This window comes from Tachysurus fulvidraco, chromosome 3 (assembly GCF_022655615.1).
Source record: "Tachysurus fulvidraco isolate hzauxx_2018 chromosome 3, HZAU_PFXX_2.0, whole genome shotgun sequence".
Classification (NCBI taxonomy): domain Eukaryota; kingdom Metazoa; phylum Chordata; class Actinopteri; order Siluriformes; family Bagridae; genus Tachysurus; species Tachysurus fulvidraco.
In genome coordinates this window covers 30,211,391-30,231,786 of record NC_062520.1, presented here as the reverse complement: position 1 = coordinate 30,231,786, position 20,396 = coordinate 30,211,391, and the positions used below count along the sequence as shown (strand labels likewise).

At 40.0% G+C, this 20,396-nt stretch overlaps 2 protein-coding genes and 1 long non-coding RNA gene across 10 annotated transcripts in view; 2 read left to right on the top strand and 1 right to left on the bottom strand.

Annotated features, from left to right (window-relative positions):
* The first annotated feature begins 492 nt into the window (after positions 1-492).
* mapre2 (microtubule-associated protein, RP/EB family, member 2) lies at positions 493-13,400 on the top strand. 3 transcript variants are annotated; one of them, XM_027156068.2, is made up of 7 exons: positions 493-629; positions 7,393-7,520; positions 9,072-9,217; positions 9,310-9,526; positions 9,730-9,878; positions 10,477-10,635; positions 11,536-13,400. In XM_027156068.2, the coding sequence occupies exons 2-7, from the start codon at positions 7,400-7,402 to the stop codon at positions 11,608-11,610; spliced, it is 867 nt and encodes a 288-aa protein (XP_027011869.1). In that variant the 5' UTR covers positions 493-629; positions 7,393-7,399; the 3' UTR covers positions 11,611-13,400. The 3 variants fall into 3 exon arrangements, with proteins under 3 accessions (XP_027011869.1, XP_027011876.1, XP_027011851.1); XM_027156075.2 differs by lacking the exon at positions 493-629 and adding an exon at positions 665-689; XM_027156050.2 differs by lacking the exon at positions 493-629 and adding an exon at positions 3,488-5,125.
* Positions 13,401-13,872: 472 nt separating this feature from the next.
* The window catches only part of spidr (scaffold protein involved in DNA repair), a 37,419-nt gene continuing 30,895 nt past the window's right edge, over positions 13,873-20,396 (top strand). For 3 of the 6 annotated variants that reach the window (XR_007140117.1, XM_027155919.2, XM_027155926.2), the window contains exons 1-6: positions 13,873-14,091; positions 14,925-15,077; positions 15,166-15,229; positions 15,446-15,604; positions 15,758-15,834; positions 20,129-20,334. Coding sequence is in view for 5 of the 6 variants with exons in the window: in XM_027155919.2 (XP_027011720.2) it covers positions 14,074-14,091; positions 14,925-15,077; positions 15,166-15,229; positions 15,446-15,604; positions 15,758-15,834; positions 20,129-20,334 (677 nt within the window). In the remaining variant the exon portion in view is untranslated. Of the gene's footprint in view, positions 14,092-14,924; positions 15,078-15,165; positions 15,230-15,445; positions 15,605-15,757; positions 15,835-17,552; positions 17,859-20,128; positions 20,335-20,396 lie in introns of those variants that run through there. The other 3 variants (XM_027155911.2, XM_027155905.2, XM_027155945.2) reach the window with 2 other exon arrangements.
* LOC113648724 lies at positions 15,818-18,877 on the bottom strand. The gene is made up of 3 exons (XR_007140121.1): positions 18,095-18,877; positions 17,066-17,483; positions 15,818-16,656 (listed from the first exon to the last, which is right to left on the bottom strand). It is a non-coding gene; the product is annotated as an uncharacterized LOC113648724 (long non-coding RNA).

Here is a 20,396-nt window from a genome sequence, read left to right as displayed (position 1 = left end):
TTTATTTTTTTAATAAATTCTATTAACCACCTGATCTTGAAAGTATTATTGAGTGTATTATAATCCAAGATTTGCATTATATCATTATATAAATTTGTATTATAATCCAAGATTATAATCCAAGAATCCAGATTTTGGATGTCGTGGCTGACTCTCAACCTTAAGGTCGGGTGTTCGAGTCTCGGGCCGGCCACAACTGAGGTGCCCTTGAGCAAGGCACCGAACCCCCCAACTGCTCCCTGGGCTCCGCAGCATAAATGGCTGCCCATTGCTCCGGGTGTGTGTTTGTTCACTGCTGTGTGTGTGCATGGGTTAAAGGGTGGATGAGTGAGGTGGATGGGATGGGTTAAACGCAGAGAACAAATTCTAAGTATGGGTCACCATACTTAGCCGTATGTCACGTCACTTTCACTTTCACAGTTTGTGTGGTGGGTTGCGTGTTAAACCTCCTGCTTCATCCTGCACCACCTCGTCGTTGATTAGTTTTCCAGCACGAGCACCACGTCGAGCGCTTCACTTATATGGTCAACAGGGTGCGGTTCTGACGTCACTCTGTGGCGTAAAGGAGGCGGGGATTAAACAGAAGCAGCAGAAGAGTGTATCCAGGTCGGAGGTGAGGGAGTTTACGGGTGAGTCGAGCATTGGATCAAGGTGTGGATCATGTCTCTGGTCTAACGGCGGCATGAAAAGTAACCGAGATCTGTTTGATGTTTATTTAAGAGAAAGCACGAGGGCTAAGTGAGAGTGTGTGTGTGTGTGTGTGTGTGTGTGTGTGTGTGTGTGTGTGTGTGTGTGTGTGTGTGTGTGTGTGTGTGTGTGTGTGTGTGTGTGTGAGAGACGTCCGGAAGTAACGCATTGCGCGCGCAGCTTTGAGTGTGTTAGCTAGCAAGATTAGCAGTCACCAATTTACAACATGTCAGCATTTCATACTAATAAAACTACACCGCTAACTTGCGTTGTATATTTATTTGTTCGTTTATTTATTTTTACTATTCTCAAAATATCCCTGTCGAAAACGGTTTGTTTGTGTGAACAAGACGTTAGCTTGCTAGCTGGTTAGCTTACTCGCTAATGTTTAAACTCGAATTTACTTCAAGTTACGACTTAAAGCACGAGGGTCCGGTTTGCGACCTGTTGGTTTGGGTTAAAATAATAATAATAATAATAATAATAATAATAATAAGGGAAAGATAGAAAGAAGCCCCAAAAACAGTCGTAGTAAAGCTTGTTGTTCTGCTGAAACTGGAATCAATGAGGTTGTTGTGTCACAAAAGGCGTTTGAACAAAGTGGTACTGAGGCACTGAATATTCACTAACACGTTACACTGGTTGCTTTAGATCACTAAAATCTGCATACAGACAGTCTGTGACGTCAAAACGAGCCAAAAGGGAAAGTAAACGAGGAATAAAACACCTATAAGTGTTTAATTTCTTCTGCACCATCTGTTTGATGTCACTTTTCTCACAAGATTTCTTTCTAGATGAGCAACAGTGCAGCTACGTCCACTGTATTGCCAAAAGTTATTGAATTCAGCGGTTCCAATCACTTCAATGGCCACATGTGTAGAAAATCAAGCACCTAGGAACGTAGACTGCTTCTACAGACGTTTGTGAAGGAATGGGTTTCTCTCTGGACCCCAGTGAATTCGTGCGTGGTACCGTGATGGTCAGTTTGTGAAATTTCTTCACTACAAAATATTCCACGTTCAACTGTTAGTGGTGGAGTAAGAAAGCGGGAGCATTTGGGAACAACGGCGACTCGGTCACGAAGTGGTAGGCCATGTAAAATTACAGAACGGGGTCAGCGCGTTCTTCAGAGTCAGTAGCTATGGACCGCTAAACTTTGTGACCTTCAGATTAGCTCAAGAACAGTTCGTAGAAAGGTACGTGTAACGGGTTTCCATGGCCGAGCAGCCGTATGCAGTGTCGTAATGCGTCGGATGTAGTGGTGTAAAGTGTTGGACTCTAAAGCGGTAATGTGCGCTCTCAGGAGTGACAAATCATGCTCCTCTGCATGGCAATCCGATAGACGAGCCTGGGTTTGGCGGTTGCCAGGAAAACTGTATTTTGTCATGCCTGACTGCATTGTGTCAAGTTTGGATGAGGAAGTATTATGGCGTAGGGTTGTTTTTCACGGCTTGGCACCTTAGTTCCAGTGAAAGGATCCAAGACATTTTGGATAATTTCATGCTCCCAAATTAATTGGAACAGTTTGGGCAAGGTCCATGAAGACATGGATGCACAGAGTCCTGACCTCAACCCTACAGAACACCTTTGGGATTAATTAGAGCGGAGACTGTGAGCCACACCTTCTTGTCCAAAATCAGTGCCTGACCTCACAAATGTGCTTCTAAAGGAATGGTCAAACAAAATTTCCCATAAACACCCTCCAAAACTTTATGGAAAGCTTTCCCAGAACAGTTGAAGCTGTTCTTGCTGCAAGAGGTGGACCAAATCCGTATTAAACCCTACTGATTAAGAATGGGATGTCATTGAAGGTTCACGTGCATGTTAAAGGCAGACGTCCCAAAACTTTTGGCAATAAAGTGCATGTTAACATTAAAAGCTATCAACATTTGTATTATGTTATAGTGGCCATAAACGTTTATTTCTTTAGTAAGACTGTTACTAAAACCACACACTGGAGACTGCTTCTGTAACATGAATTGAAATGTTTTTTGTTTTTTTTTTTTCATTTAAAAATCTACTTACTATAGAAACCATAACTTATAAGATCATTACTAGAAAGTTATTTTTTTTAAAAAAGTGCACGTGCTTTGGTTAACGGAGGTCCAGATATTACATCAGCAAGGTTCTCAAAGGGTTCAGTGGACATTTATGTTCAGTTCAGAAAGTGGAATCTCGTCTCCAGTTACCACATTAGACCTGCATTAGGCCGAGCTGAACGGAAGGTTAATGGGAGTACACTTGATACAAGCGTTAGACTAACTGTGTTACACGTCTGTACCACAGCGCTGCTCACTTCTGGATTCTGACTGGTTGGGAACGCTGTGTTTGTCTTTCCTTAATAAATCAAAGCTACATAAAAACACTTCTGGTCATCCTGTTATAGGAAAAGAATCAGTTTTGGGTAACAGTTATTACACGCATCCAGTGCATAACTGTTTCAGTTGATCAGATCGGATGACTGGTCAAAATCCGATCCGGGGACTTCAGCAAATCGGATGAAAAGAAAAATTCTGACCTAACTATTTAACCATTGATCACGATGTTTAATCAGCACGCATTGACATTTAAGACATGATATTTTTTTTTTAATTTTGACTAAAAACATCCTTAACTAAAAAGGATAACCTTCAATTCAAGTTTATTTGGATAGCGCTTTTTACAATAGACATTGTCTCAAAGCAGCTTTACAGAACATAAACATAGAGCAGAAGGTAAACATAAGGAATAATAAAAGAAATAACGAATAATAAAAGAAAAAGAATTAACAGAATAAAAAATTCAAGATTATGGATAATGATAAAGGGTCAGTTGGTGTCCTCCTGGTCAGAATATAGGAGGAAGATCCACTGTTACTACTTTGTTACGGTGTTACTACATTCTGCGCAGTTTACAACTGTAACCAGCATGATTCTGAAATCGGGTAAAGTTTTCTCGGGTTAGACGTAATAAGCGTTGTCCCTTAGACATTTGGCCCAAGTTGGTGTGACCCTGCATGTTGGAGATCTCATTCCAAATTTATTCTCCCTTTGTTGTTTGAAAAAACTCCAAACTTCTGGGAAAGCTTTCCACTAGATGTTGGAATGCAGCTTTGGGGCTTTGTGATCATTCCTCTATATGAGTATTAGTGACATCAGCCGTTGAGGAGGTCTGAGGTGCGGTCAATGTTCCAGTTCAGACCCAACCCAAAGGAGTTCAGCCAGGGTTCTGAGCAGTTCTTCCACTTCAGCTTTGGCAAACTGTGTCTTCATTTATCTCACTTTGAGCTCAGCTGCATTGTCATATTGGAACAGGTTTTGAGCCTCTTGGTTCCAGTGAAGGTAAAATGTAAAGTTCCAACATACAGAGGCATTCTAGATAAATCTAAGCTTTTAACTTTGTGGAATCAGTTTTTTTGGGTAGAACCACATATGGGTGTAAATTTTGGGTGTCCACAAACATTTGGCCAATATTGTGTATTCTGGGTCAGGAAATTCCTTCCAAATCGTGGATCAATTGTTCATCTGTACATCTTGTGTACATCCTTTTTGTACACACAGCTTTGCGATATGGTTGACATTAGGTTTATCAATTTGCTGTTTAACGAACGTGGTGAACCGCAGCACTTTGTTTGCATGACAGTCCTGCAGTCTTGTGAAAGTCTGGTTTTATTCATCAGTAACGTTCGCCGTCTCCTCCGCTGACCTGAAAAACAAACTTCGGGAACTAAGAAAAACACGGGAACTGGTGTTACACCTGACGCAAGGTCCGATTGAAACGAGCACCAGCACCGAGGGATCGTTCTCTGGACTACTTCCAGGCTTGGAAAAAAAAACGTACCACATTCCGGAACGATCTAGATGAAAGCGAGAGGGTGGGGAAAAAAACGTAAAAACGAAATTTTGATCCAAATCCAGACCAAAAAAAATCCCAGGTTTCACAAAGGTAAAAGAGGAATAAAACACAACGAAACGTATCTATTGTCGGACAGCAATTAACGTGGTTTAACTTTGTTTATGCTAACTACAGCGTGGTAACAGAAAATCCGACCACGCACCAATATATTTCGAGATATTCTTCCTTTTCCTTTAATAAAGAACATTTCTTGGTTTTGGTTTGTCGATAAAAACGAAACAGTCACGTGCGGTGCGAAAGGACAGGGGAGGGGGTGTTACTCGGGGTGACGTCACCATCGAGATCCGCGCGAGACCCGCCTTAGAAACAAGCCAAAAAAAAAAAAAAAGCCGAGGTCGTTTATTATTATTATTACTATTACTACTATTATCGTCGTGGTTGTTTTGTTGCTGCTGCTATTATTATTATTTTCCGAGACCCAAATGCCAGGTCCCACTCAAGCACTGTCCCCGAATGGAGAGAATAATAACGACATCATTCAGGACAATGGGACCAACATCATCCCTTACAGAAAGAACACAGTGCGAGGAGAGCGCGCGTACAGGTAAACAAACAAACAAACAAACGACCGTTAAATCCGTTAAAACATGAACGCGCGCGCGCACACACACACACACATCTTTTATATATATATATAAATAAGTGAAATGCAGTGATTCGTCTCGTTTTCACGTCTCCTCTGTAACGCGTTATGTTGTGTTCGGTTAGTCACAGAAATCCTGCCACAAAACGGGATGTTTGTCAGTAAAAGTTATCAATATGACCGAAAATGTCATGCACCATCCTTTAGGTGTTAAAACGGGACACGAAGAGGCCTGTGTGTGTGTGTGTGTGTGTGTGTGTGTGTGTGTGTGTGTGTGTGTGTGTGTGTGTGTGTGTGACAGACACACTAATACACTAATGAACATTAGTGTGTAATTTTTTATATGAAACATACTGACCTAACCTAAATGACCGATACTGATATATATAAATAAAACATGGCATACAGGTTCATATTATGACATTTTATAGCCGTCTTAATTCAGTTTAACTTCCCACCTGTATTCCGATACAACCCCCTTCCCGAGATATTATTGGCCGCTATTGTGCCGCTTCCTTTCCTTTGGTTGGCTGGCGCGTTACTGTGCGGAATCCTAGCCAATCCGAGGAGAGGAGGCGGGGTTTGTCGGAAAAGAGGTAGGACTACCTACCGTTTGTCAGCTAAGCTAACGATTAAAGGTCTGTTTTAGCTACGCTGACAGGACTTTAATCAATTTAGTGACTGTTAATAAATAACTTTTTGATTGAATTAACACCTCGGTGTTGTGTAATGAGGAAAACAGGAGTTTTAAAGCCGCTCGCACAAGACATTTAGGCATTTTCATATTGAACCTTTTTTTTTTTTTTACGTTTTTATGTTTAATTTTATCCTCTCACGTTATAAAACATATATTTGACGCTTAAATGTATTCTCCTGCTACCATATACTTTGTCTTCTGATGGTTAACGTCCATAAAGCTTCATTAATAATCTTCTTATTTCAGGATTCAGTAACATTTCCAACCCCAGAGCAATTTGCTTAAAAACTCAGCTAATTTGGGACAATAAACGTGGCCCTGGCAACCCTGTTGGCACATATAACCATTCACCTTTTACAGAAGAGATTATTGAAATGTCAGTTGGTAGTTTTGCCATATAAATAGTCACAGCTTGAAGCCAAAAGCTTGTATTGCAAACCTACATCATCATACGAGGCAGTCGTAATAAAAACAATTTTTAAAATTATTTTTTGGAATAACGTTTACAAGCGAATTGTACCTCAGCTGCTCTCGTTAATATTTATAGATTGACAGAATAGAAAATTGTTCGTTACCTGAAATACGTTCCTGATCTACTGTTCAGTAATAGAATTTCTTGAGATTAGCACCAGAGATTGTTGGAAGGAGTCTCCAGTGTCAGTGCTTTGTTAAAGGATTACATCTTCAGGACAGATGGAGTTTCCTCTTTTCCAGGTTCCAAGTATCATGACAAGTTGAGTTTTATTTTCTTCTTTATTTCAAATGAGGTCAGCGAAGGAACGAATGTCTCTAGGTACTATACCCAGACTGAGAACCTTAACAAATTGTACAGTGTGTTACAAAATACTCCCAAACCCTTCCCTTAAATAGAGACAATCAACTACAGGGTGCTAAAATTAATGCACTTCATCTCACCACCCAGTTGTCCATTAATCATTATTTTCCTGTAACATCACATCTTGTCTCTTTAACGTCTAACAAGAGATCATGGATTTCGTATTGTGAGTTAAGGGTATGTGTGTGTGTGTGTGTCAAGTCAAGAAGTCAAGAAGCTTTTTATTGTCATTTCAACCGTATATAGCTGTTGCAGTACACAGTGAAATGAGACAACGTTTCTCCAGGATCAAGGTGCTACATAAAACAAAGACAGGGCTAAGGACATGTAAGTAGTCTTAGCCACATAAAGTGCAACTGTGCAACCTGGTGCAAACAGTGCAGGACAAGACAAGCAAGACAGTGCAGGACAAAAGACAGTGCAGGACAAAAAACAGTGCAGACATTAAGTTACAAGACAATAAAGTGTGTGTGTGTGTGTGTGTGTGTGTATGAAGGCATGGTTATTATGCATGAATAAGATTCGTACAAAACTCAATAAAACAAGATTTGGGTTTTAGTCACAGAAAAAAAATGCCAAGGGAAGAAGGTAATGTCAGAAGAAGTACATTTTGGTCATGAGAGATGATCGAGATGGTGTTTGAAGCCAAGCTACCAGAGATGAGTTGATGTTTTTGTGTGTCGTTCACATTCACAGCTGGGGCATGGCGGTCAACGTGTATTCTACCTCAATCACCCAGGAGACTATGAGCAGGCATGACATCACGGCCTGGGTCAACGATCTGCTCAGTCTAAACTACACGAAAGTGGAGCAGCTCTCTTCAGGTAAACTCAGCTGAAACTTACAGTAATATGACTTAGGCATAAAAAACTTTAGCGCCATGTTTTGTCACCCAGAAACCTCTCTGACGAGAGTGAAAACTGACCGCTAATATAAAACAAGGAACGCTAAGTAAGTGTGGGGTTAGAGACAAATCCAAATGGACAAGTGTATGCAGTGTTGGACGGTGTTTTTTTACTCTCTAGTGTTTTCTCGATATGTTTAAACCTATTTTGTGTGTAGTACACAGGAGAAACATAGCTCTGTATTTAATAATTTATAGAAGGTATCTCCATGTCAGCACGTTCTGACAGTCCTCTGGACCGAAGGAAATTACTCTTGTGTTTTCTCCCTAATATGACAAGCTGCTCAGAGGGGAAAATAAAGGCTGTTTTTTTTATAGCTGCTATAAACTAAGTGATAACAGGAACTGACTTTTTTTGCAACGTTACACAGCGTTAAAATGTAACTACAAACAGATAATAATAAGTATGATGTGACGCTTTTTAGTAAACCAGCAAAAATTGCTGGTAAATTGCAGGTGGATAAGAGGAATAAAACATTAGGGCCATGACACAAACTTATTTTATGGTATGTTTTAATTATTTAATTCCTGAGCTTTAATTATGTAATTCATGTGCTTTTGTTATCTCATTGTACATTAATGATCTCATTCCTGTGTTTTATTATCTCATTTCTGTTTTTTTAGTATCTCATTCATGTGCTTTTATTATCTCATTGTACATTAATGATCTCATTCCTGTGCTTTTATAATCTCATTCCTGTGTTTTATCTCATTTCTGTTTTTTTAGTATCTCATTCATGTGCTTTTATTATCTCATTGTACATTAATGATCTCATTCCTGTGCTTTTATAATCTCATTCCTGTGTTTTATCTCATTTCTGTTTTTTTAGTATCTCATTCATGTGCTTTTATTATCTCATTGTACATTAATGATCTCATTCCTGTGCTTTTATAATCTCATTCCTGTGTTTTATTATCTCACTTCTGTTTTTTTAGTATCTCATTCATGTGCTTTTATTATCTCATTGTACATTAATGATCTCATTCCTGTGCTTTTATAATCTCATTCCTGTGTTTTATTATCTCATTTCTGTTTTTTTAGTATCTCATTCATGTGCTTTTATTATCTCATTGTACATTAATGATCTCATTTCTGTGCTTTTATAATCTCATTCCTGTGCTTTAATTATCTCATTCTCGTCCCTTAATGATCTTGTTCATATTCTTTAATTGTCTCATTCCTGTGCTTTCACTATCTTATTGCTTTATGCCTTAATGATCTTATTCTTACGCCTTTACTATGTCATTTCCAGACCTTTTTTGTTTTTATTTAGCTTATGGCCACAATGTAATTACTGTATCTCATTATTAGAAAATGATCAACTTAGATGTAGAAACAGAAACTCTGTTCCATCACATGTTGATTATTTGTCCATAATGGAGTGACGCACACTGTTTTATTTCTCACATATTCTTGTTAAAATTTTGCCCCAAAAAGAGGATGTTGTTCTGAACGAGTTTCCCATTGCAGGAGCTGCTTACTGCCAGTTCATGGATATGCTTTTCCCCGGCTGCATCAGTCTTAAGAAGGTCAAGTTCCAGGCCAAGCTGGAGCACGAGTACATTCACAACTTTAAACTTCTTCAAGCCTCCTTCAAGAGGATGAACGTGGACAAGGTGAGGAAACGAGTCAGCGTACGGATGAACCGAGGTAAAATAATAAGGACCTGTGGACGCATGGAGATTTAGTGAAACTGTCTTACTTGCAGATAATTCCAGTAGAGAAGCTCGTCAAGGGTCGATTTCAAGACAACCTGGATTTCATCCAGTGGTTTAAAAAGTTCTTTGACGCCAACTATGACGGTAAAGAGTATGACCCCTTGGAGGCGCGACAGGGCCAGGACGCCATTCCCCCTCCTGACCCCGGGGAGCAGATCTTCAACCTGCCTAAGAAGTCACCCCATGCAGCCAGCTCTCCTACGGCAGGTCAGTCTTCATGCCCGGCTCTCTTAATAGCGTTTAATGGTTAATTAACCAACTAACCGGTGTAGATGTTCTACCGAAAAACTCCAGTCTCCAGATCTAAGTTCAAACCCTGACTGCTGTCATTGACTTACTGCATGTAATAATTCATGAGGTGAAGACTAACAGTGCCATCTGCTAACCTGTATACCAACCATGTGACCCAGGGGCTACTAGATCAACGAGTTCGACCCCCAAATCGTCCACGTCAACCTCGCGACCCTCTTCTGCCAAAAAGGGCCCTGTAACAACAGCAGCAATCCCGGCCAAGGGCGAGAAGGAGCTGGAGGCTCAAGTAGCACAGCTTAACGAACAGGTTTACACCAGCTACCCTGTTAACTCGTAATACTGTCGTATTCAACAATAAATCAGCTGCTTAAGTCCACTCACTAATTATCAGTGTGTGGAAGAAAACACTTCAGGGGGTGTGGTTAAAAGAAATTTAGCCCTGAAGTGTTTTTTTTTTTTCCCTCTTATACCACAGCGGGTCTGACCCGTCATGCTTTTTACCCATTTATAGTTACATTAAATCAACATAATTCATATTTATAGGTAAAGAATGATGAGCGACTGTGTGGTGTGATACAGCCCAACCGATCTGACCAATAACAGCATGGCTCCCAAGTGTTTTATTCCTCTTACACCACACCAAGAATTTGTGATGAAACGAATGCACCTTTTAGTTCCATTTAATCTTGTTCTAACGTTCATGCTGCGATCTATACAATATTAAATGTGACAAAATAGAAAGACATCCACAGCTGCACCATATCAACCAATCAGAATGATCGTACCAGACGCTGTGGTATAAATAGTTATTAACATGATTTATAAGAATTGCTTTTGGCTCGGTTGTTGTCTTGGAGGGTTTCTGTAATTCCGCCTTCGTTTCTTTTCTCCGCTCGGTACCGTAGATGAACATGTTAAAGCTGTCGCTGGAAGGGGCGGAGAAGGAGCGGGACTACTACTTCGGGAAGCTACGGGAGGTAGAGCTGCTGTGTCAGGAGCAGGGCCAGGATAACGGACCGTTTGTGGAAAGAATTATGGAAGTGCTGTACTCGACAGATGAACAGGTTTGTTCTCTCTCTCTCTCTCTCTCTCTCTATATATATATATATATATGTGTGTGTGTGTGTTTTTAAACTTGAAAAATAAGGGATAGAAAATAAGGACTGAAGAAAATAACTTTAACCATGTTTTTTAATTCAACATCTTATAGAATAGCACTTGATCCAGCATTTTTTTTTATTTTGCATTGTATAATTCTGGGGGCGCGGTGGCTTAGTGGTTAGCATGTTTGCCTCACACCTCCAGGGTTGGGGTTCGATTCCCACCTCCGCCTTGTGTGTGTGGAGTTTGCATGTTCTCCCCGTGCCTCGGGGGTTTCCTCCGGGTACTCCGATTTCCTCCCCCGGTCCAAAGACGTGCATGGTAGGTTGATTGGCATCTCTGGAAAATTGTCCGTAGTGTGTGTGTGTGTGTGTGTGTGTGTGTGTGTGTGTGTGTGTGTGTGCGCGTGCGCACCCTGCGATGGGTTGGCACTCCGTCCAGTGTGTATCCTGCCTCGATGCCCGATGACGCCTGAGATAGGCACAGGCTCCCTGTGACCCGAGAAGTTCGGATAAGCGGTAGAAAATGAATGAATGAATGAATGAATGAAGGAATTGTATAATTCTATATCGTAGAACAGCTTCATCGTGAAATCTGTGTATTTATTATTACTGGTCTCAGATAGCATGAGTGTATTTACAGCCCAAAGCAGAAAGATTTGAGCAGTTATATCAGTTATACATAATGTGTAGAACATATATATATAATTTAGAGAACACATGAGGGTTTTTTTTGGGGGGGGGGGGGGATTCTAATATAATAACATGTATTAATAATGTATCAGTGTAGAGGATGGTAATGTGATGGTGGACAATAGTGCAGATGTGTGTAAAGTGCTGTGGTGTGTGTGTTTGTTTGTCCAGGAGGCTGGAGGTGAAGAACACGAGGCTCTGGCACAGGAAGTGGAAGTCCCTGACGACACACAGGATGAATATTGAACACACACACACACACTCGTGCGCCCCTTTGCCGTTCGTCAGTTTTGACTTTTCTTTTCTGTTAAAACGGCACAAGAGAAAAAGTCCAGAAGCCACTTTTAAATTTGTTTTGGTATTTTGTGAAATCTGGTTTCTATACATGCCTCCATGTTACACACACACACACACACATAAGAAACTACACACTTTCACTACAAATGCTGAACAAAGACATTTTCCTGTCCTCCACAGTGCAGTTGGTTTGATTTTTAAATTTTTGACATTATGAAGGATACAACTTTATTTTCACTTAATCTGCTACATTAGACTCGCCAGCAGGATTCGCTACGTCACTCACGTGTATTTCTGTCCAGATTTTCAAGTTCAAAACAAAACAAAACATAGAATTCAAAAGATGAACGAGCAAGCGGATGAATTCGATTTGATTCTGAAGAAGCTAATCATTCGCGCTATGCTAGAATTGCCTAAATGCTGACGCTGAACTGATTCTCGTCTCATTAAAGCATAATTATTATTCCATTAACATGTCCTTCAGAATTGCCAGATTAATTCATTAAAAAAAAAAAGGTGTTGCTATGGCGAATAATCAGCAGCCGGTTGCACCAGCAGAACCTAAGCCTTGCTTAGCGGAAAATTACGCGTTTACTTTCGCTAACGATGTTGAAGATTGTTTGTTCTGAACAGATGTAACCACGATGGCGAGATTTTCCGAGTTCTGTGCAAATGAGCAGTGACGCAAAAAAAAAACAAAAAACGACCGAAATAGGATCAATTTAGCAGAAAGATTCGTTTTCCGTCCACAGCTCTAGATATTCCTAGCTGTAGGTAGAAAAATGTCAAAGCGTCACCGTGGTTTTGTTAAATGTGTTTAGAGACGTTAGGAAGAAAGAGTAAAGTTCTGTTTTGCCAGTTGCGCTAATTGAAACCAAAGCCTAGCACGTAATACGGAAATCGAACATTTTAGCTACGATAAATAAAGTTAAATTAAATAAATTAAATTCTAGCTTCAAGAATAGGCCACACACACAAGCATTAAACTAACAATGATACTAAGCCTTTATGACCATCTAGATTTATCTTGATTAATTCGAATAGTGCAACCGGCAGCAGGAATAAAAGCTAAAAAAAAAAACAATTAAAAATGTTTTGTCATCCGCCCATTTTTATCATCATCATCTCGTCCACACGTCTCTGAATGGATCCGAATCTTTATCCCCACCGCGAGCAGCTTTGTGTCTCACTGACGGATAGAAGGTTTCAGCGGATTTGTTTTTCGTAACACTTTAATTTGTTTTCTTTAGAAGCCTTCCAGAGGAAAAAAAATAAATAAAAATACATCGGAATAAATAAAACATGTATATTGAAGATATTTTAATATAATTTTAAAGTCCAGGTTTTAGCAGGAGGATTTAACGGTAACTCTCGGTCAGAAACACAGTGTTCCAGTGCATCGTATACTGTCTCATGATGATGTTGCATTCAGTTCCAGTACCAAACTCCACGGCTCATTTATTATTGTGTACAATGAAGAGGAATGTAATGTACTGTTAATAAGTATAAATAGAAAATGTTCTCTCTCTCTCTCTCTTTTTCTGTATCCCTCATTATGCATTCCCCAAAAAACTGTGTTGCATGTTTTCATTTTATTTGTGAATAACTTGACCTGCTTTTTACATATTTAATATAAAACGAAAATGTTACGTGTTTTTTAGTTGTTTTTTTATTTGTATGTTTAACCTGCTATTTTAAAATTTGCCGTAATAAAAAAAAATGTCACTTTGAAAAGGAAACATTTGGGATCTTTGTTGTTTATTCAAATGTAATATTAGGAGAATTTAACAAAAAAAATAAATAATAATAAAAAAGCTTTTTATGTCTAATATGGTGATTTATTAAACTGTATTGTTTAAAGTAAATCTTTTAAAATGTCAAATTAATCTTTTAAAGATTTATCGATGAAATTAAAAAAGTGTAGATTTTTTTTCTTTTTTAAAAAAAATTCATTTGTTTTTACCGAACAAATGATTAAGAATTATTTTTAAAAAAATCAGTAAATCATTTCAGCGTTATTTAGTTCTATTATTTGGATACAATAAAATAAGGATAAATCATATATTCGAATAAATATATTATTGGTAATATATATAATTTTTTTTGTCTCCCAATATAACAATGTATTTGTTTGTTGATGTTTTTTTTTTCCTTTCACGCCCCACACACTGTGATTGTTGTAGTTGTAGTTCATTCGCCCGGCCTCTAGGTGTCAGTGTTGCGAGTCTGTTCCACTGACGTGAACCGCAGAAGAAGTCATTGTTTTTGCAGCCCGGGAAAACAACTCTCCTTACACCCTGTTAGCATGTTGCTAACTCACAAACTACACGGCGGTGAAGGCGGCCGTCATTCGACACAAACACTTTAACGGTCTAACCGCGTTATTCATTTACTTTATTATACATTAGCGCAATGCCTTCGTTTTCAAAGGTAAGAATTCACACGTTGTCGAATGTTTAATGTCCACAAAATAAATAACAACAAGCAGGAAAAACAATCTCTGGTGTAATGAAGCCCACTTACTGTTTAAAGTAAGTAAGAGCTTTACCGTTTTATTAAAACGCCACCTGCTGAGGTGATTTATTTAATTTGTAAAAGTAGAAACGAGATGATTCAGTAAGAATCGTGAGAACGAGAAGAGTACATCCTGTCTGCTGAGTGACGTCAGGGAACAAGATAGTTGAGGACGAGATAAACATAAGTCACATGAGATAATAAGGGCGTGTCACGTGTAGGGATGAGATAAATGCTTGATAAAACGAGATCATGAGAAAATGAGATGCGGCTATGGCTTACGACGTAATAAGTCAAGTCACCTTTATTGTCTCACTCATAGGAGTGAGATAACGATAACGAGATAATTAGCAAGATAACCCATTTCTAGCCACGTCCTTTTTTGTTTTAACACGATAATACTTTTGACTGATTCAGTTAGGAATACAAACAAAGATGGTAAAGTCACTGTCATGGTTTAGCGACGTGAGATAATTCAGAACGGGGTAAATTAAAGATGTTTCTTTGAATGATCTCATTTTCATGACGTCATTATCTCATTCTCGTGATGCAATCTGTTAGTCGTGTCCATGCGCTATTTTTTGCTTTCTTTTCACCCTCTCGTCGCTATAAAAACCACAACGTGATAGAAACGAGTGTATTCGAGCTGCGGTTATAGAAAACGAATCAACACCTTCTGACCAATCAGAGGCGAGGATTCAATAGGGCGGTGGTATAATCATATATAAAACTGAAGACGTTCTCCACAGCACAAGAGGAACACCAGGGATATGAGGTGCGTGTTGTTTCCGGATGACGTCAGGGAGACGTTCGTCAGGAGGGGAACCTGCGAGACGCCGAAATCCGCAAAGTCGTCATGGGAGAGATGCGGGGACAGCTTCCTGGACACGCCTGTGATGGAGGTATGGTATGAGAAATGCACTCATTCAGCTTTTCATACCGTGTAGATCTTCTTTTACCTTATATCTACTTTTGTTTTTCTTTTTTCAGAAACGCGTCACTGTAGGACAGACAAGTAGGGCGGTGCATCAGCTGGCACAGATTTCCACATCTGGTAAACACTGTCACGTACGAAGAGACGCAGCTGAAGATCGTGATTAAATTTTAAAATGCTGTTGTTTTTGTATTTTACTCAATTCCCACTTATTTTAGACAGGAGTCTGCAGGGTCAGTGCTTTGTATTGTAACCGTATGCAAAATGACACTGTGCCGTGGTGTAAGGAGTGAAACACCATGCTTCATCACACCACTCTATATTCTGTATCTCCAGGGCACGAGGATCCCGTCCACATTGCCTGGACGTCGAGCGAGGACGAGCAGTCTGACGGAGAACGCCAGCTTCCTCTCTCTTTCACCAAGGCAGCTCGGAGAGCCAGACCGGAGGTCAGCGTGTCCGGAAGATACGGTCGCTTCCTCAGCACAGGAGCAGGTGGAGGGGAAAAAAAACATTTGTCATAAATCCTGACCAAAAGTCATAAATCCTGACCAAACTTGTCACTTACTGGCCCATGCACATGTCGAGCAGGGTATCAATGCGAACCGATGCGATCGTATTATTCTGTTATCATTTGGTTGTTTGTAGAGACAGACGAGCTTCCAACCATCGATTCAGAAAGCGAGCATGAGGACAATTCTACTTCAAACGAGCGAATTTCTCCGGTGAGTGAAACGTATCGAGACTCATCACTGTCGTATTTATAACCCAGAAGCCCCAAGAGCAACTTTGTCAAATTTACTGACAGCAGTTTTTGAGTTTGAGCAAAGCAAAATGAATCAAATAATTCATTTGTTTATTTAAGTGGATTTATTTGCTTGATGTTTGTTCGGAACATCATTAGGGCTGCGCAGCGGGACGGTCATTAGATCAATATCGTGATACGTGACGCCAAAAAACACTTTAATGAAATATCATTTAATTGAAACAAAAATTGCAGCATATATAATGTCTCATACAAAATCTTTCGTGTCTTTAATCACGTGTTTGTCTGTGCGAGTAAGAAGGAAAGCCCTTTTGTCCGTATTACAGCACAGCGACTTTCCATTTTCTTTTGCATGTCCCAGCTTGTCATGTAACTGGGGTCAAAGGTCATGGGGTCGCCCGGGATACGCCGCCCCTGGAGCAAATCTTCAGTAACCCGGAGGCTTTAACCACTGATCCATCACTAGATAGTGAGAGAGGAGTGAAAGCTCAATTTCACTGATCTGTATAAGAAACCTGTAAAAACAGTGAGGATCAGCACAAGGAAAGCATCTGATGTTCGTCTGAATCTCGGATTCGACTTCATCACAGAATGCCTAATGAAATGTGCTGTTGCGCAACATGCAGCTGAAAGCTCAGACACTAGGGGGCGGTGTGGTCCCTTTATAAACGTTCATTCATTTATTCATTCATTCATTTATTCATTCATTCATTCATTCATCACAGGAAAGCACTTCATCCAGATCAGGATGTCGCTTGTTTCTGAGGTTTACCTGAGAACTCTGGAAATGAAGAGAGAGAAAACACCATGAAATGAAACGCCACGTAAAAACAATTCCGTTTTCACAACTCGATACGCGGCTCGACACACCGTTCATTTATTTGCATTATTTTAGTATTTTAACAATTTATTTTTAGTGTATCTGCTTTTCTGCCTTTTTTTTCTCAGTTTTTTTTTATTTATTTCAGCTAGCTGACGGAAAAAAAGGGCAGAATACGAGCATTTAGTTAAACATAAAAAGACGAAACCGTAAACGTCATAGATGGACTAATCTTCAAAGCATTGCAAATTTTGGTATGTTTCATTTTTAAATAATTAAAAATCATTAAAAAAAATTTTTACTTTAATAACCTTTATTTTTTTACGCTTTTTGTTGTATTAGCCAATCAGAATAATATTCGCTCTTCTACCCGGATCCGGAGTCAGGAACATAATCCCAGGAACACCGAGTCCGGGTCAGGAATACACCCTGAATACTTGTGTTTGTGCGCAATAGTCAGTTTATTGTATCCTGTCCATTGACTGGTATGTTAATGGGTTGGAAGAAAACCCAGATGATTTATTTCACTCCAACTGCAGGTGATGGGTGTGGTGATTTGAATATCCATGTATCTGTCCTGTCAGATTCCCTTCCTTCGTCGGATATTTAAATTAGCCTCATCAAGTTTTTGTTTTGTATGTTTGTTTTAGCCGACGCCAACACGAATAACACTCTTTACACCCGAGCTGAATGGAAAAGCATGTCAACAAGTCAGAGAACAGGAATCTCGTCTCGTCTCGACCGCTGTCGCTTTTATCTGAACTCATCATCTCAGCTGGTCCAGGTCGCTGAAAGATAAACAATATTAAGACGTAAACAATTCCGACTTGAACTATTTCAGATAGTTCATTCATTCATTAAACACGTGCCAATTTCTTCCATATTTATTTATCGTAAAGCTACGCTGTCATATGGTCAGTAATAATCATTCTGAACCGATGTAATGAGTAGAGTAGTAGATTTAGTGTAGAATGAACCGATGTAACGAAATCCGAGTAAAGAATATCACGAACACTCTTATTTTGAAAGGTCGGCCGGTTGGTTCTCACTCCTGGTGCCCACGTGCAGTTAATGCTTTATTCTTCACTCTACTGAAATGTTATGTTTGTTTATTTCATCTCTCAAGGAGTCTCCAGTGTCAGTATGCGTTCAGGACACAGAAGGTTACAGGTTCTATTTTTTTTTTTCTTTTCTTTTTCTGTAACCTGACAAAGTTTTGTCTTGTTAATGTCAAGATTCAGAAAAAAGTCTGTCTTGTTATTTCATAGCAAAACTAGGCAGTAAGTAGATACAGGACCTGAGCTATTTTAGGGATTCTTCCTTCCAGCGAAGTCGTTCTCATGTGACATGTATCTGTCATTATTCATGGCAATAACGCAGGATGTATATATATATTTACCTTGTAGGAAAGCGCACCGAAAGGGAAATAGTTTTTTTTTTGAGCCAATAGAAAACGTGTCACTGCTTGTTTATTTCCGTCTGTTGTCTATTCAGCCTCTGTGTTTTTGACCTGATGCTCACGCTGTGTCACAGTGCGGAAGAAAGTGCCATCGACCCTCTTCTGCATACATGAGCCCACACATGCTCACGATTGGTTAGTGCAGCTCTGATTGACAAGGCTGAGTGTGGATGTCCCTCCTACCCTCTCATGGGCTACAGATGGCTGACACGCTTGCGATCTTCAGACGTTTACACCAGACTTTTGCCTTGTTGTTGTGTCATTGTTGTTTCATGGCCCTCTAAGGTCAGGAGTATTTGTGGTCCCTTTTATCCGCTTTGATTTAGAAGGCTTGACTTGATTAGACGACTCCCAGAGGTGGTTCTGTAGTCAGTTTCTGAGGTAGTGATTAAATATGACTTGCATTTGTTCGCCTACGTGAATCATTTGGGTTTTTTTGCGGCTTTCCTTGTGGCCCTGTGCTCCTTTATGAAATCTCGCACTTGCTGGTCAGACAGTTGACCTAAGGCTAGCTTGTGTTCCCGGTACAGCTGTCGGTCCTTTCTGTTCCTGCACGTGTCGGAGCGACGGACAGATTTATTTCACTATGAGTTAAAAAATAAATAAATAAATAAATAAATAATAATAATAATTCCAGCAGAGATTTTTGATAGAGAGAATAAACTCTGTACACAGCTCCATTCAGCTACACTCACTGAGGACTGAACGCATTTTTGACTCCAAGCCAGGAACACAGTGTTCTAGAGCTGTGTGTGTGTGTGTGTGTGTGTGTGTGTGTGTGTGTGTGTGTGTGTGTGTGTGTGTGTGTGTGTGTGTGTGTGTGTGTGTGTGTGTGTGTGTGTGTGTGTGTGAGTGAGTGTGTTGGGGGGGTGAACTAAGAGGGACAAGAGAAGGACTAGCAGAAACATACTCACGGGCTGGGGGTGTGGTTTAAAGAAGAGAAAGTGAACATGTGCAGTTTAAAGTTTGTTGGCATGCTGCCCCGTGGGCTGGAGTTGACTTTTTTTATAAAAAAAAAAAAAAAAAAGGAAGAAAGAACGAACGAACATGTGGGCTGACGGGGCCGACTGGAATGCTGTTCATGCCTCCACATGACACGGAGGCAGGTAGCGCACCAGATTTTTCCACAACAAACTGGTTCCTTTACTGTGTCAAACATGTTGTCTTTTGGGCATCACACACACACACACACACACACACACACACTGCAATGTTGCATCAAACCTGCACACTTCTGTACATGTATAAAAGATTTCCTGATGCTACAAGATGTGCATTTCCTGTGTCCTTTTTTTCTTTTTCTTTTTTTTTTTAACACAACCTGACTCCTAAATCCTTTGATATTTTTTGGAAAGCACTAATTGCCAAGATATCATATACTTGCTTTATGTGCCATGTGTTTTTTAAGAAAATAATAATAATAATAATAATAATAATAATATATTTTAAGATAAATGTTCACCCACATTTGATTGACTTTTTTTGCAAAATGAATTATTTTTGGATTTTCTTTCTAAATACATCCGACTCATCCCAGTATAGTCAAGTATGTAACTGGACCTGAACTGAACCTGATTCGTAACCCAAAGGTTGTGGGTTCGAGCCTCGGCCGGCCACGACTGAGGTGCTCTTGAGCAAGGCACCGAACCCCCCAACTGCTCCCCAGGCGCCGCACACTCACATAAATGGCTTTCATTCTGGTTGGCCAAAAGTGAATAAACTTCTTTTTTTTTTTTTTTTTTTTTAAATAAATTCATTTCCAGACATGTACCCGGATAGCATGGGATTTTAGCAGAATCTCATTTCTCAGTATGAACCAATGAGAACAGAGTATTAAGCAGCGCTGTGGTCTAAAGGTAATTAGAGTATCTGTTCTCAAGAGGTTTTCAGTTTCATAACCAAGCTGCTGAGTAGTGCGTCGTGTTTGTCTTTTATTTTGCCGTTATACTAAAAGTCGCGTCTCTTTACCGTCAGGTGGTTGCTGAGATCTCAGACTACTCTTCCGATAGCGACGGAGATCCCGACCCCAGCCGTCTGGATTCTCCTGCTGGGGAGCGACAGAAGTCCATCAGCGAGTGGCTCCGATCAGCCCAAGCGCTGCTCCAGACGCCCCCGAAACAAACCGATAAGCCCTCGAAGACACCCGAAGACTCTGGGAAAAAGAAGCGCAAGTTTGAAAGGTATGAAGCATGAAATGAACGTGACTGTTGTTGGGAGTGAGACCGGCGAACAGAGTGAAGCG

What these genes read in the sequence shown, in the direction of transcription:
- mapre2 (XM_027156050.2), top strand. Translation starts at nt 5,004, where the DNA reads ATGCCAGGTCCCACTCAAGCACTGTCCCCGAATGGAGAGAATAATAAC. An exon ending in CGAGGAGAGCGCGCGTACAG is followed by an intron (nt 5,126 to 7,392) that starts GTAAACAAACAA and finishes TCACATTCACAG; the next exon opens with CTGGGGCATGGCGGTCAACG. An exon ending in AGTGGAGCAGCTCTCTTCAG is followed by an intron (nt 7,521 to 9,071) that starts GTAAACTCAGCT and finishes TTCCCATTGCAG; the next exon opens with GAGCTGCTTACTGCCAGTTC.